Below are 16,373 nucleotides of genomic sequence, written 5' to 3' on the forward strand. Positions count from 1 at the left end.
GTACAGCTTGTATAATAGTGTACATTTGCTGTCCCCTCAAAATAACTCCACACACAGCCATTAATGTCTAAAGCACTGGCAACAAAATTGGGCCCAATTAGCCATTTTCCCTCCCTGGTGTCATGTGACTTGTTAGTGTTACAAGGTTTCAGGTGTGAATGGGGAGCAGGTGTGTTACATTTGGTGTTAGTCAAGCATGGTGGTGGGAGTGTCATGGTCTGAGGCTGCCGGCACTTGGGAGCTACAGTTCATTGGGGGAATTATGAATGCCAACATGCACAGTGACACTGAAGCAGAGAATGATGCCCTCCCTTCTGAGACTGGGACCCAGGACAGTATTCCAACATAACGACCCCAATCACACCTCCAAGACGACCACTACCTTGCTAAAGAAGCTGAGGGTAAAGGTGATGGACTGGCCAAGCATGTCTGCAGACCTAAACCTTATTGAGCATCTGTGGGCATTCCTCAAATGGAAGGTGGAGGAGCGCAACGTCTCTAACATCCACCAGCTCCGTGATGTCGTCATGGAGGAGTGAAAGTAGACTCCAGTGGCAACCTGTGAAGCTCTGGTGAACTTCATGGCCAAGAGGGTTAAGGCAGTGCTGGAAAATAATGGTGGCCACACAAACTATTGAACCTTTTGGGTCAAATTTGGACATTTTCATTTAGGGGTGTACTAACCTTTGCTTGCCAGTAGTTTAGACATTAATGGCTGTGTTGAGTTATTTTGAGGGGACAGCAAATTTACACTGTTATACAAGCTGTGCACCCACTACTTTACATTGTAGCCAAGTGTCATTTCTTCTGTGTTGTCACATGAAAAGATATAATGTTTACAAAAAGATGAGGGTTGTACTCACTTTTGTGTGTGTATATAATTTTTTTTTGGGGGGGGGGGGGGATTTCCAAAGAGTGGCTCTGCCATAAAGCCAGTGACACTCTTCTAAACTGCGAAACTGGAGCATATCTTCTAATTTAAGAAAGAGGGCTTAACTCCTTTTGACTGGGGCATGGATCGGTCTCCCAGGTTACTGAAAGACCATTCAGGCTAGGTTCACACTGATGCGATGCGGGAAGGCTGCGAATTCGCAGCCTGTTCCCGCATCGCACACGCACCCCCGGCAGTTCACACTGCCATATGCGATCCGCTGGGGGTGTCAATGTAATATTAACGACACCCCCAGTTTGATCGCATATCGCAGTGCGATCGTGCACTTCGCACAGGATCGGATCGCACAAGTGTGAACCTCTGTGCGATCCGATCCTGATGCGGCAGCAAAAATGCCTCCTGTGCGTGTTTGCTGCGGGTGCGATGCGAATTTAGCCATACAAACTGTATGGCTAAACTCGCACCGCACAGCTGATCGCATGTCATGTCGGAGCAGTGCGCTCCGACATGACATGCGAACCCCGCACACGCAGTAGTGTGAACCGGGGCTCATAACCTGTATGCCAGGTCCGTTTTTGCAGAGATTAGTTTTTGATGTTGAAAACTCCTTTATGTTTTAAGAGCTAGGCCACAGTGTATAAAATCCAGATGGTTCAGTGTAGGTCACCAATAGAGGAGAGAGTTGTAATGGAATAGTTTTCTATTTTATAGGTGCTCTGAACTGCAGTTATGAAAACCAGCAGTATAGAAAGTTTTTGTTTTTTTTTTTTTTTTTTTTTTTTTTTTTACAACTTGTATAAATAGCAAATACCAATATTATACCTAAAGCCAGAACTTTAGGAAGTGAAGTGACCGTATTGAAAATCTTCCACTCTGTTCCTGCTTCAGTGACAATACAGAATTCATGATTAAACAAATAGAGATGGTCTTTCTCCCCTGTGACAGACCGCAACAAAACTTTTTTCAGGCTTGAAAACCATTCCCTACTCCAAAAACTAAAAAGCTTTAGGTGTTTAGATTCATTCTGCTTGGAAATTGTTTTAAGTAAGCGTCCATTTTAACCTTGTTGGGCTATTCACTAAGCCCCATTTATATTGAAAAAAAATAAAAAATCCGTGCTTGGAAATAAGTTGTTGCAATTGTACTGTTAAATAGGAATACTATCACTATACAATGATGCCTAGCTGCCCATGTAAACATAATTGCCTATAGAAATAATCCACTGTACAAAAATGAGATGAGAGAAAAGTTGTCCCTGTACACTTTGGTTGGCGATGTAGGGTTTGTTTTTTTTTTTTTTTTATCACAGTCCTTTGTATGGCGATTAGTAAATGAAAATGACAACATGTATCCATCTGGAAAATTAGCAAACACTTTTGAGACAGGCTTTAACTCACATCCTAGCACTTAAAAGTCGAATAAGACGGGGATAACCTTGTGTCTAAATAATTTCCCTTCTTGCCATCAGTGTGTGGTTACTTTTGGATTGTATTCTAGAGCAGCTTAGTACATGACTGAATATCATAAAGTCTCTAGAGGAAGAAAAAAAAAAACACCTACTGCATAGCTATACATTAATAATTATAAAAACCCTATTGAACCTTCTGTATTTTTTACTGTAACGTGTTCAGGCTGTGTTGGAAGTAATATGCTTGTGGCTTTTTTTTTTTTTAATGCTCACACACAATTCAGGGGTGCAGGTTTCTAGTGGTCTGACACCCATTGCACACTGCTCCAATGAACAGAGCTGCTTTTAGGGAGTGTGATTGCTTTTAATTGGAGCATTGTGCAGGCGGGGCTTTTCGCACCACTGAAAACCCAGGCTGCTACATTGTGTAAGACACGCAGTCCAACCCTCCTGCGTGCTTTTAGCACAACACCAGCACATAGCGGGGTAAAAAGAGAAGGTTACTTTTATATGAACCGGACTGCTTTACTGTAATAAATACATTAGGTTCAAGCAGGCTTTTAAAATTCTTTGGTAGACTCTGAAAATGCAAAGCACAACCATATCTTATGTGGTGTTTAAATGGTCTCCACTATTGCATTTTCTGCTTTTCACAATTAAAGTGCAATTAGGAACGAGTGCAGCAAAACTGCAGAAACCGTTAGTAAATGTTTCTCCTGAATTAAAGTTTCAATCCTTTGTGTATTGATCATGTTGAGCATGCACCTCCATAATGAAACTCAATGTCTACATGTAGACATTATTCAAAAGGGCACCACAAAGAGCAGATTTGGTGTACAAAAAGCGTAGACATCGCATCAAGAGATTATTTCTGATTGGTTGTTAGGGGGCACTGCACTCTTTGGACTGCCTTTTTGACTAAGCATATTGGTTTGTAATGAATTAATTCTTCCAGGTTGTGTTTGTGAAACAGCCTTTCTTTAATAGAAAGGTGTGGCAGGTCTTCTGTCGGCAGTTTTATCTGTGACATGAAAAATGATGCAGTATCAATTTTTCATGCTTAGAAGCAAATTTTGTTAACAAAAACAGTCTCCATGCAGGTAGGCTTGTTTTTTTCCCCCCCTCATGATGGTTTCTTGAGAAATATTTGCATGTCATACTAGCGTTTTAAAGCTAACAAAACGTTAGGAAACATGCTTTGTGGAACTTTTTTCATTTTTTTGAAAGTGGATGCCTCCTAGTGTGTTAAAAGTAGTATTTTGTTTTTCTTTTTTTCTTTAGAAAATGGCTTTATGAAGCCCTGACACCATTGTGTTTATACAGGTCCCTCTCAAAAAACTAGCATATTGTGATAAAGTTCATTATTTTCTGTAATGTACTGATAAACATTAGACTTTCATATATTTTAGATTCATTACACACAACTGAAGTAGTGCAAGCCTTTTATTGTTTTAATATTGATGATTTTGGCATACAGCTCATGAAAAACCAAAATTCCTATCTCAAAAAATTAGCATATTTCATCCGACCAATAAAAGAAAAGTGTTTTTAATACAAAAAAAGTCAACCTTCAAATAATTATGTTCAGTTATGCACTCAATACTTGGTCGGGAATCCTTTTGCAGAAATGACTGCTTCAATGCGGCGTGGCATGGAGGCAATCAGCCTGTGGCACTGCTGAGGTGTTATGGAGGCCCAGGATGCTTCGATAGCGGCCTTGAGCTCATCCAGAGTGTTGGGTCTTGCGTCTCTCAACTTTCTCTTCACAACATCCCACAGATTCTCTATGGGGTTCAGGTCAGGAGAGTTGGCAGGCCAATTGAGCACAGTAATACCATGGACAGTAAACCATTTACCAGTGGTTTTGGCACTGTGAGCAGGTGCCAGGTCGTGCTGAAAAATGAAATCTTCATCTCCATAAAGCTTTTCAGCAGATGGAAGCATGAAGTGCTTCAAAATCTCCTGATAGCTAGCTGCATTGACCCTGCCCTTGATAAAACACAGTGGACCAACACCAGCAGCTGACATGGCACCCCAGACCATTACTGACTGTGGGTACTTGACACGACTTCAGGCATTTTGGCATTTCCCTCTCCCCAGTCTTCCTCCAGACTCTGGCACCTTGATTTCCGAATGAGATGCAAAATTTGCTTTCATCCGAAAAAAGTACTTTGGACCACTGAGCAACAGTCCAGTGCTGCTTCTCTGTAGCCCAGGTCAGGCGCTTCTGCCGCTGTTTCTGGTTCAAAAGTGGCTTGACCTGGGGAATGCGGCACCTGTAGCCCATTTCCTGCACACGTCTGTACACGGTGGCTCTAGATGTTTCTACTCCAGACTCCGTCCGCTGCTTCCGCAGGTCCCCCAAGGTCTGGAATCGGTCCTTCTCCACAATCTTCCTCAGGGTCCGGTCACCTCTTCTCGTTGTGCAGCGTTTTCTGCCACACTTTTTCCTTCCCACAGAGGTGCCTTGATACAGCACTCTGGGAACAGCCTATTCGTTCAGAAATTTCTTTCTGTGTCTTACCCTCTTGCTTGAGGGTGTCAATGATGGCCTTCTGGACAGCAGTCAGGTCGGCAGTCTTACCCATGATTGCGGTTTTGAGTAATGAACCAGGCTGGGAGTTTTTAAAAGCCTCAGGAATCTTTTGCAGGTGTTTAGAGTTAATTAGTTGATTCAGATGATTAGGTTAATAGCTCGTTTAGAGAACCTTTTCATGATATGCTAATTTTTTGAGATAGGAATTTTGGTTTTTTATGAGCTGTATGCCAAAATCATCAATATTAAAACAATAAAAGGCTTGCACTACTTCAGTTGTGTGTAATGAATCTAAAATATATGAAAGTCTAATGTTTATCAGTACATTACAGAAAATAATGAACTTTATCACAATATGCTAATTTTTTGAGAGGGACCTGTACATGTAGATGTGTGCAGCCAACTTTGGAGGCGTTTACTGCATGGTGACCACATCGAGTAACTGCAGGCTTCCTATACGTGTATGCTGTTAAGGAGTACGGTGCACCACAAAGGCATCTCTGCGATCTTTAATGTCACAGCAGACATTTATACTAAGCCTATGGTTTCCACGGAGATCATTTGCTGTTACAACGTGGAAACCACACAGTAATTCCTGCTTCCTAGTACGTTCTCTTACCTTAAATCAGTGTTTCTCAAACCTGCCCCCATATCCCACCACTATGTTTTGAATTTAATTACCTTTGCTCTGTTGGATTAATTCATGATATGATGGTTGTGGTTTGACTTTCTTTGTGAATACCCACAAAGCAGTATGGCAGGTTTGGGAATGCAAAATGGAAAACAAAGTCAACGTACGTCAGCTTGCCTTTAATGAAAGATTTATATCTGCAGTTATATGTGAATAGATATGTAGGTGATATCAATTGTTTTTTTTTCCAACAATTCCATGTAATGGCTGTTATTTTACTAGCTGTATTACTTTTTTGTCCCTCTAGATGGAAGAGGATAAGGGTTCAGTCAGCTCAGCATTTGACTTTACTGAAAGCGAGCACAGAGGGTCGGACAATAGGCAATTGCTAGCAGATGCCTCAAACCAACAGAGCACTTGAGCAGACTAGGTAGTACTCTAAACTGCAATGTGATGTGTAGTCACTTGTGGTACTGCCCGTGAAATGGTGGCATGTATTTGTCATTAAAGAGTCATGTTTATGCCACACATGTTATCACTCTAGAAAACATTCTATAAGTGTTTGTGAATTCATCCATTAGTGGACGTGTGCCTTAACCCACATTATGTGCTTTCACATCTAGAACAGACAGCATGTCAAACTAACACTATTCCATGGTTTTTGACACCTCAATAATGCTAGTTAAAAAAAAAAAAAAAAACATTTTGTGCACCTTTTCTTATATCTTGATATCTTTTAATAATGGGGATGGACAAATGAATTAAAAATTCAGGAACTGTTCGTCTAGAAGCCAGCAGGCCATGTTTGGAGCCAATAAACATGCTTCCATTGACATCAGTGGAATAGATTCAGAGGACTAATGTTTTTATTCATATTTTTTAGAGTCCTGTTTGATTACTAGAATTTGTCCAGCCCTGTTAAATCTGTCTAGATGAGTCATTGTGTTAAATATCACTTCTTTATACCTCAGCAGGCAGCCAAAATACCAACAAAAGAAAACATTCTGATAATATGCTAATGTGTGTGGAGCACACTAATTCTGGCTTGATTTATTGTCTATCCTGTTTGTACCAACTAAAGGAATCCATCAAATAAAGCAACCATTCTTAACCAGGGTTCTGTGGAACACAAGGGTTCCTCAAGAGGTTGCTTTGGGTTCCTTGAGTAGTGAGCCATGTCAAATTGACCCCTTGCTTCATGCGATGGTGCCTGCATAGTTCTGGGGCCTGGCAAGGTTAATGGTAAGACCAGTAGTCTCTCCTCTCTTCCTTCTGATAAGTAACCCTTGACACCAATAATCTTTTTAGCTTGTAAGGTTGACATTCTTATCGATGAACACCAATGTAAGAGAGCACTATCTTGATCACCAAAGTTAAGGGGTCCCTCTCTCACTGACCTCTATTGTAAGACAGTACTACAGTTTTTACTGTCTGCTGTTCTTTTCTGGCTATTTTGTTTATACTCATTACTGAAAATAAATTTCTTCTATAGAGCCAAGGCGTGTTTAAAAAAAAAAAATGTCACAAGTCTAGATACACTATAGTATTTATTTTGTTTTAAAATTACACAGTGTATTTACAACTTGCTGATAATGTTATACAGTAAACCCCCCTCCATTGCGGGGGTTACGTTCCGGACCCAGCCGCGAAAAGTGAAATTCCGCGAAATAGAAAAACCCTATTAAAATGCATTGTAGGCATGTTTTTTTTACTGTCACTGTACGTGTAAAAGCATTTTAAGGTCTTTAAACACACTTTTAAAACAATAGAAACTCATTTAAACACATAAAAGATACTAAGAGACAGAGCAAGAGCTATGTAAAACACAAATATTTCATTTTTAATGATTTATATAGTAAAATAACATTACAAAAAAAAAACCGCAAATTACCGGGACCGCAAAAACTGAACCGCGATGGAGCGGGGGATTACTGTACATTTTATGCGCGAGCTCCCTGACATTTGAAATATTTTTTTATGCGTTCCTCCGCAGTGAAAAAGTTGATTGATTAGATCTTCTACATGATGACATTCTGTAGCAATGGGTGGAAAAAATATTCTAGCATGCTAGAGTCTTTGAAACTCATGTAACTCTAAAATCTGGAAGAAAAACCTGTTATCTTTAGATCTTCTATAAGAACTGTCATCTATAGAAGACCTGCAAAAAGTTAGCTGTATCTACATTCTAAGGATTCCATGTCACAAGCATTTTATTTAGGCGCTCTTTGCCATTTACAAGTGTCTTATATTTTTATGATTTTTACATTGTGCTGATGTCCACAGGCAGTAAGTAGCAGAGGCCCCCATGTGTTAGCAAAGCCATAGACCTGGAATGTTCAAAGTCCGGCCTGTGGGCTGCTTTAATACAGCCCCACAGGTAATTTGGAAAAATCTATTGTGGCCCCTGTGAATCCCTGAGCGCTGCTTAGGACCCCTGGGATCTCAGGACCAGCGCCCCCTCCATGATAATTGGCATAACACCTGGGGGTCAAGTACCAGCTGTGTGGGAACAAAACACACCAGGAGGGATGTTAAGTATCAGTCACACAAGAGTTAAAGACTTATAAGCGCTGTATGAACCCACCAATGATGATTAATGATGGCAGCATAATAGTCATGAATGATGCCAATGTAGTAAATTGAACATTGAAAAGTTGTCAGGACAACCATATGAGAAGCAGGCACTCCTCACGCTCCCCTGCATTGGGTCACCGCACATGCCGCTCACCACCATCGCCTCTATAGCGGTTCAAGCCTCGTTTTGGTCCTCCTTTCCCCCAGAGTCTGACGCATGCTCCAAATTGAGATGAATACATTGTAAAATCTCAGTTAATGTCAGTTGGTCTAAATCAGTTATAAATATATTTGGACACAACCTGTATACTTGGTGTTATGTTCCTGTTTATATTTTTTGAACTTAAAAGTTGACAGACAACCTTTATTACCAACAATATGTAATGTACTTTACAATGTTTCTGACCTATAGTTCAGCTTCCTGGATTTTTTTTTTCATCTGGCCTTCAGATATGAAAGGCAGAGTGATTTAACACCTGTTTAGATTTGTCATCCATGTGACAAAATGAAAAGTATGCCGTTTGCAATAAACTTTGCATAAAATAGTTAATTTGCATATAATTTTAATGGTCCGAAGAACGTCAGGCATAATGGTCGGCCCTCACACATGTTCACTTAATCAAATCTGGCCCTCTTTAAAAAAGTTTGAACACCCCTGCCATAGACTGTCACCCACCTCCAGCCATAGTAGTAACACCATAACAAAGAAAATAATTTGGCTGGGAACTGGTGGCTTCCAGATGCGGAATGTCTTCTACAGCATGCCTTTATAGCATACATATAGTAATAATTTTAGGAAGTACTGTAGGTAGAGTGATGAAAGGAAGGTCAATGCGCTACCAACGGGGTATGAGACGTATGGGGTAAAAATGGATGCGTATATATTTTTTAACAAATGTATATAAATGTAAGAATATTTAATAATAAATATCTTGCGCTCGTACTTATGTCAGAATATTTATACTGCTCTGAATATAGCAGTGTATTTATTTATGGTTAATAAGCAAAGATCTGTGAAAAAGGAGAGTCTTCACCTATTGCCATAAATCAATGTCGAGAATTCTTTTTAATTGGTATATGCTTTTAAAAAGAAATTAATCAATCTTAGTGAGTACAGTCTACAGTGTGGAATATATATAAAAATATTTATTCGCCAGACATGTAAACACAATATATGATCAAACAAGAAGTGACACAAAAAGATAACTCTTCAGAAAATATACTAACTTCAAATAATCAATGCAATGTGATGTTTAGCTCAATAATGAAAGTGAAACTGAAACAAAGTGAAATAAAGTGAAACCAAAAGTAAAACGAAAGCAAGATTACCATTTCTTCCCAGGTATAGTATAAGCCATAAATTAATGTTCTATATAAACAGACTACAATGGTCTGCGTAATCACATAGCCAAAGTCATTCCACTGCAGATGAAATGAGAATAAGCCATGCAAAACGGAAGACTTAAAATTGCAAATAATGCACTAAATCTGATATTAATAAAAATGTATAAAAACAAAAATCAGCTATTTAGAGAAAAAATCTACTATGGATTATACGGCTGGGATTGTAATCTTATTACCCTTAAGTATGCAATATAAAACATAAGGAAGGAATAAACAATTGTTGAATAAAATCAAATAACATAGCAAGGCATAATTACCACACTTAAGATGGCCGCTAAGAGTCCTAAGATGGATGCCAGTGAGGGAGGAGTTTCCTCCAAGTTTCAGATGAATAATGGACCAGGGAGTATGTCTGGATGAGTCTATTGAAAAATGTAATAGCGTGTGTGGTGTAAGTGTGAGGTGTGTTGTCAGTAGTGTAATGTGTGTCATCTCTCATCTGGGTTGGTCTTTTATATGGTAAGAACAAAGAGCTATAAAAATTACCATAAGTAAAACCCAGAGGGATGAAACATTACCCCAATTGGTCGGGATATTCTATACCTAAACTGGTGAGGTCAGAGACACACCTCTTTAAATAATTAACCCTATACCTTGGATAATAAAATTAAGGATGATTCCTCTATATGTAAGATTAATCATAAAACACAACATAAAACTTTGTCCAGACTCCCAGTACATACATAAATGTCCACCTGTATCTCCATCATTCACCTGGGCAAGTAATGCCATTCCAATAATTATATTATTTAACACAATATAATATTTTTATATGGAAATCTGAAATTATCTCAAGACTGCACCTGGTATTTCGCCTCCAGAGGGCAGTATCGTACCGTTCATTAGATTTTGTATTTAACATAATTTGAAACAATTACCCATCCTTCTTATCTCATGACCTCTGACCTGTCGGCTAGTGAAAAGCAATTACTTATTTGACTATGCCAAAGACTGTCAGAAATCTAGTCTAGGTTGGAAGATCTATTACTTAGTCTATTCTAAAACAACGCTTATATAAACACTCCTACCACATACCTTTAAAATGAAGTAATTGGTTTTTAAGACGCACAAGTCCTTACACATCATAGAAAAGTATACTTATATATATATATATATATATATATATATATATATATATATATATATATATATATATATATTATATATCTAATATTGTATAAGTATCAAGTTCACACTTCTATATTAATAAGAATACAATGTATTATCGTTAATATACATCTTACATATGATGTTTTCTAAAACTTATTTTTAAATAATCCTTTAAAAGAAATATACTGACTATATTGTTAATTGTTATATACAGATAAGATTACAGGCCAGACTAGCCATGAGTGACTAGTACGATGTCTCACCAATTGATTCTTATCTGACAAGATGTATGTATTGCCTTATTTACGATTACATAGAAATACAAAGATCTCTGTTGAAACCATAGACCCTTTGTAAGCCTGTGAGAGACATTTTGTTAGAATACATATATGAACTCTATTTCTCCTTAAAAACAAGATGGACGCCATGCAGCACCATTCTGAATCTCTTATGCATAATATGAATACATGGCTTTTAAAATCATTTTCCTTTTACCTATTATTATTTTAATCAACCCCCAATAACCCCGACATAAATGAAACATCAAAATAAGCAGCCAATTTTGTAGTGTCACCACATGCTAAATATAATAAAGAAAGCATCGGCGCTAATTTCTCTATTAGCAGAGTAATGTAGTATCAATAAAATCGTATCATTAAGAATAGTCAAATATAAAAAGTCAACGCTACTTTCTCAATGAGTGAAGACTCAAGATAATTTTTATGTATATGATGCTTTAAGAACCTGTCCACTTCATATTTACCAGTTTACCTTTGCCATCTTTTGTTTATTTTGGGATATATACCACACATCTACTATTCATTTTGGCATTTTATACAATTCCAACACATTGAAAACATATATACCTATTAGGTATTTTTTATATTGAGTCTTCACTCATTGAGAAAGTAGCGTTGACTTTTTATATTTGACTATTCTTATTGATACTATTTTATTGATACTACATTACTCTGTTTATAGAGAAATTGGCACTGATTCTTCACTGTAGGTAGAGATAAGAAATATACAGCATTCAGTCGTAATTATGCATGGTAAACATCTATTTACTTGATTCTGGATGCACTGCTGTGGGGGATAATGTAGTTCATTAATATTTGGCCCTGTTGCAGCCTTTACTTACCAGCCACTTTATCAGGTACACCTTGCTAGTACCGACTTGGACTTCCTTTTGCCTTCAGAACTGCCTTAATTCTTCGTGGCATAGCTTCAACAAGGTGTTTGTAACATTCCTCAGAGATTTTGGTCCATATTGATATAACATCACGCAGTTGCTGCAGATTTCTCAAATCCTGAAAAAGTGATAAGTGTGGCACGAACAAAATCCTTATACATAAAGTGCGGCTGCCCCTTTAAGTGGTGGACCCAATCTTCAAAACAGTGAAAATAACAAAAGTAGGGCGTTACTGTAGTCCTATAGTAAATCATAAGTTAGTCCATGTGAAAAAATGTTAAAAGAAAAATAAATAAAAAAATAAATATATATAAAAATGAAACGTGCCAAAAGTGTTTAAGTCCCATCAATGTAAGTCAGAACTTCTTGAGACTCCAATCACCGTGATGAAAGATGTGCACAACTCATTATCTCCTCCTCGTAGTGCTCCACCAAATGTGTGTCAAAAATGCACTCACCAACCATCAATGTAAAACCAGCCTTCAGATATTTATCAGCTCTTATTTCTCCAACCATTAACTGGAACCGGAAGATCTTGTGTTAACATAAAGGGTTCACCAACCCTGGCTCTCCAGGTATCTCTCCCTTTCTCTCTCTCATATAGCGTTAGGAAAAAAAACCCCAAGAGTAATAAAGGATATCCTAGTGTCGTAGTTTAAATAAATGTTTCATTAGTACATAAAAGCACAAATGGGCACTTCCATTCAGTGGTGCTCACATCAGCACCGATATATACAGCCACAATATGTTCCCCAGCTGCTCACTCCGAATCAGCATGCCTTCCATTGGGCGGAAACCGCGCCCGAGGATAAACTGAAAGCGATGGCAAACGCGCAGTCTCAATACATTTCGCAACTCTGCGCCATTAGAAGCTGATGAGTTGAAATCAAGACTCGTCGGACCAGGCAACATTTTTCCAATGTTCACTTGTCCAATTTTGGTGAGCCTGTGCGAATTGTCGCCTCAGTTTCCTCTTTGTAGCTGACCGGAGTGGCACCTGGTGTGGTCTTCTGTACCGCATCTGCTTCCAGATTTCATGTGTTTTGTGCGTTCAGAGATGATCTGCACACCTGGATTGCAACGAGTGGTTATTTGAGTTACTCTTGCCTATCATCTTGAACCAGTTTGCCCGTTCTCTAACATCAACAAGGCACTTTTCTCCATTCAACTGCCACTCGCTGGATATTTTCTCTTTTTCAGGCCATTCTCTGTAAACCCTAGAGATGGTTGTGTGTGAAAATCCCAGTAGAGCAGCAGTGTTTAAAATATTTCGACCAACCTGGTTGGCACCAATAACCATGCCATGTTCAAAGTCACTTAACCGCTTACCGACCGCCCACCGTCGATTTACGTTGGTATTTTGACACTAAATACGGGGGCTATGGCAGCAGATAGCTGCCATAACCCCGGTATTTTTCGAAACGGCGGGCGGTCCTCTTTCAGATAAGGGTGGTCCCAGCGACGGATTCGCTGCAGGATCATCCTTACGGTGCGGCGGACGCGGGGAAACCGGTCCTGTCCGGTCCCATCTCCTCACAGACAGGAAGTTGAGTGAGGGCAAGATGGCCCCCACTCGACTCTATGGTCTTGGAGGACCGGAGTGACGTCAAACGTTGTCTCCTAGCAACCGGCTTAAAGAGACCATTTTTTTTTTTATTTTTTTTTTTTCCGTGTAGTTGAGGTCTTTTTGACCCCAGATCTCACAATAAGGAGGTCCTGTCATGCTAATTTCCATTACAAGGGATGTTTACATTCCTTGTAATAGGAATAAAAATTATCAACATTTTTTTTTTTTTTTTTTAACTGTGAAAATAATAAAATAAATTTAAATTAAAGCGCCCTGTCCCAGTTAGCTCGCTCGCAGAAGCGAACGCATATGCAATTCCCACCCACATTTGTAAACGGTGTTCAACACACATATTGCCGCGATCGTTTGAGTGAGAGCAATAATTTGAGCCCTAGACCTCCTCTGTAACTCTAAACTGGTAACCTGTAGAAATTTTTAAAATGTCGCCTATGGGGATTTTTAAGTACCAATGTTTGTCGCCATTCCACAAGCGTGCGCAATTTTGAAGCATGACATGCTGGGTGTCTATTTACTCGGTGAACATTATCTTTCACATTATAGAAAAAAATTGGGCTAACGTTACTGTTTTGTTATTTTTTTAATAAAGTGCATTTTTTCCAAAAGGATTGCGTTTAGAAGACCTCTGCGCAAATACGGTGTGATAAAAAATATTGCATCGATCTCCATTTTATTTTCTAGGGTCTCTGCTAAAAAAAAATATATAATGTTTGGGGGTTCTAAGTAGAGATCGACTGATTATCGGCAAAGCCAAGGTGACTAATATTGCCGATATTTCGGGAAAGTGCTTGTACCATAGCCGCCAAAGAGAAGACCCAATCAAAGCCGCATTCGGCTCTGATTGGGTCTCCATGTAAAAACCCAGAAGTGATGTCATGACATCACTTCTGGGTACTTGGCGCCTAATTCAAAAAAATTACAGCATTCAAAACAGCCAAACTTGGCGTTTTGAATGCTTTTAAGTGCAGAGGAGGGGTTTGGGGTCTTTTAGACCCCCACATCCCTCCGCAAGAGTACCTGTAAAAAAATAATAAAACATTTTTTTTTTTTTTTTTAATGTACGAAAATATCGGCCGATACCGATATGAGATGACCAAAATATCGTTATCGGCAAAGAAAAAAAAAAGGGGGAATAACGGTCTATCGCTAGTTCGAAGTAGTTTTCTAGCAAAAAAAAAAATGATTTTAGCTTGTAAACTACAAGTGTCAGAAATGGGCCCAGTCTTAAGTGTTTAAATTCCCTTTCTTCCCCATTCTAATGCTGGGTTTGAATTTCAGCAATGCGTCTTCATAACGTCTAGATGCCTAAATGCATTAAGTTGCTGCCATGTGCTTGGCTGATTAGCAGTTTGTGTTACCAAGCAATTGAACAGGTGTACCTATTAAAGTGGCAGATGAATGTATTAAACCAGTCCCAGACAATGTTTCATTCCTGTGGGTGCGGGGCAGCAACTGCTATGGCACACAATGCAGATAAATACAGCATTAGCCCATTCTGCTATCATGATCATTGGACATTTTTGTAAAATTAGTAACCTGCATTTCAGAATGTCCCTCACTGCTTGAATATGTTTTTTGTTTTTTAAAATTTACAATTACAACATGAAGCAGTAGGCAGCACAAAACAAATTAAAACGGTAACAAAGGTGTTACAGCACCATGACCTATGATGGCAGCGCCAGTAGTCATTTACAGAAGCAATAAGAGAGAATATCATACAATAGCCTTTGTTTCCCTATAGAAATTTTTGTTTTTATGCGTGGTTCTATATTCCTATTGGATCACGCATTTGCCAGATAATCCCTTTGTATGTTTTGTATACATGTAAGCCACCTTTAAAGTGCATCATATATTTTACAATTTGTATCATTGACATCAGTGTATTCTGTAAGGCCCTTTCAGCGTGTTGGCCTAGGGTTTCGGACCAAACATAAGTCTGGCCCGAACATCGCTTGTCCGGTGAACACCTGAGTTTGTAGGGCACTCACTATAAGCCCTGATTAGCTAAAGCAATGCACCTGACTGCTGGACAGGTGCAAGGCTTTGCCCAATCAGGGTACAGTGAATAGCTGGTTAAGGAGCGGGCTGGATCACACCCAAACCCGGGCAGGCGGGGGGGGGGGGGAGGCAAGCGCCCACCTCCTAAACCATACCAGGCCACATGCCCTCAACATGTGGGTGTTCCTCTTCCCTCTCTACCCTAGGCCTGTGGGCACGTGGCTTATCGGAATCTGGAAGACCCTTTTACAAGGATCCTGTGTACATTGTACTCCTACTCGTTCACCGAAAAAAAGTGTCAAAAATAAATAAAAGTTTTGACAATTTATTTTATTAAAAACAATCTCCCCCGATGTAGATCCATCGTCAATCACTACGCCTGCCGGACTCAAAAAAAAAAAAAAGTCCTGCCTGTGACGAAGTCTAACCCCCGACTGCTTGCTCTGCCATTTGACAGTTCTTAAATAGGTAAAGAGCAGGGGCAGAGCCCCCTGGTGCCGTCACCTGGTGGCACTGCCCCATGTGACGTCACCAACCCAGCATACACCAAATGGTGACGTCACATGGGGCAGTGCCATCAGGTGATGCCAGATTGCTCCACCCCTTACCTATTTAGGAGCTGTCAGATGGCGAAGCTCTTTTTTTTAAATAAAGAAATTGTCAAAGACTTTGTCCATGCTTTTCCGGAGTTTGTGCTCAAATTCTCAGACAATTTGCTACTCTCTCTTCTCCATGCTCTGTGTGGCACACAGACACAACAGAAAGGCTGAGCCAATTTTATTTTTACTATTTTAACTGGTTGCAGTTGCCGGTGTGATTTCTAAATTGTCAGCACCTGGAAATTCATACAGGTGAGTTTAATTACAAATTAAAGGAGCATCACAAACTTGAAATGCAATTGTTTCTTACAATTTGCCAATAATTTTGTCTAGTCCATTTTTGGAGTTGTGTGGAATGTGTCAGATATGGCTTTTTGTTTCTCCGCTTTTTTGTCATACCAATACAAACAAAAAAAAAAAAACATCAGAATGCCTGGGCGAAAT

General features: G+C 39.3%; 1 protein-coding gene across 4 annotated transcripts in view; it reads left to right on the plus strand.

The window, feature by feature from the left end:
* Positions 1–16,373, plus strand: part of ATP11B (ATPase phospholipid transporting 11B (putative)) — a 358,393-nt gene that overhangs the window by 310,144 nt on the left and 31,876 nt on the right. Inside the window, exon 30 of one of the 4 annotated variants that reach the window (XM_082249615.1) lies at positions 5,775–5,897. The exons of the other annotated variants lie outside the window; for them this stretch is intronic. Within the exon in view, the coding sequence (XP_082105741.1) occupies positions 5,775–5,859 (85 nt within the window). The 3' untranslated portion in view covers positions 5,860–5,897. The remainder of the gene's footprint in view (positions 1–5,774; positions 5,898–16,373) is intronic. 4 annotated transcript variants of the gene reach the window in all.

The sequence above is a fragment of the Pelophylax lessonae genome, assembly GCF_965119305.1.
Source record: "Pelophylax lessonae genome assembly, chromosome: 3".
Classification (NCBI taxonomy): Eukaryota; Metazoa; Chordata; class Amphibia; order Anura; family Ranidae; genus Pelophylax; species Pelophylax lessonae.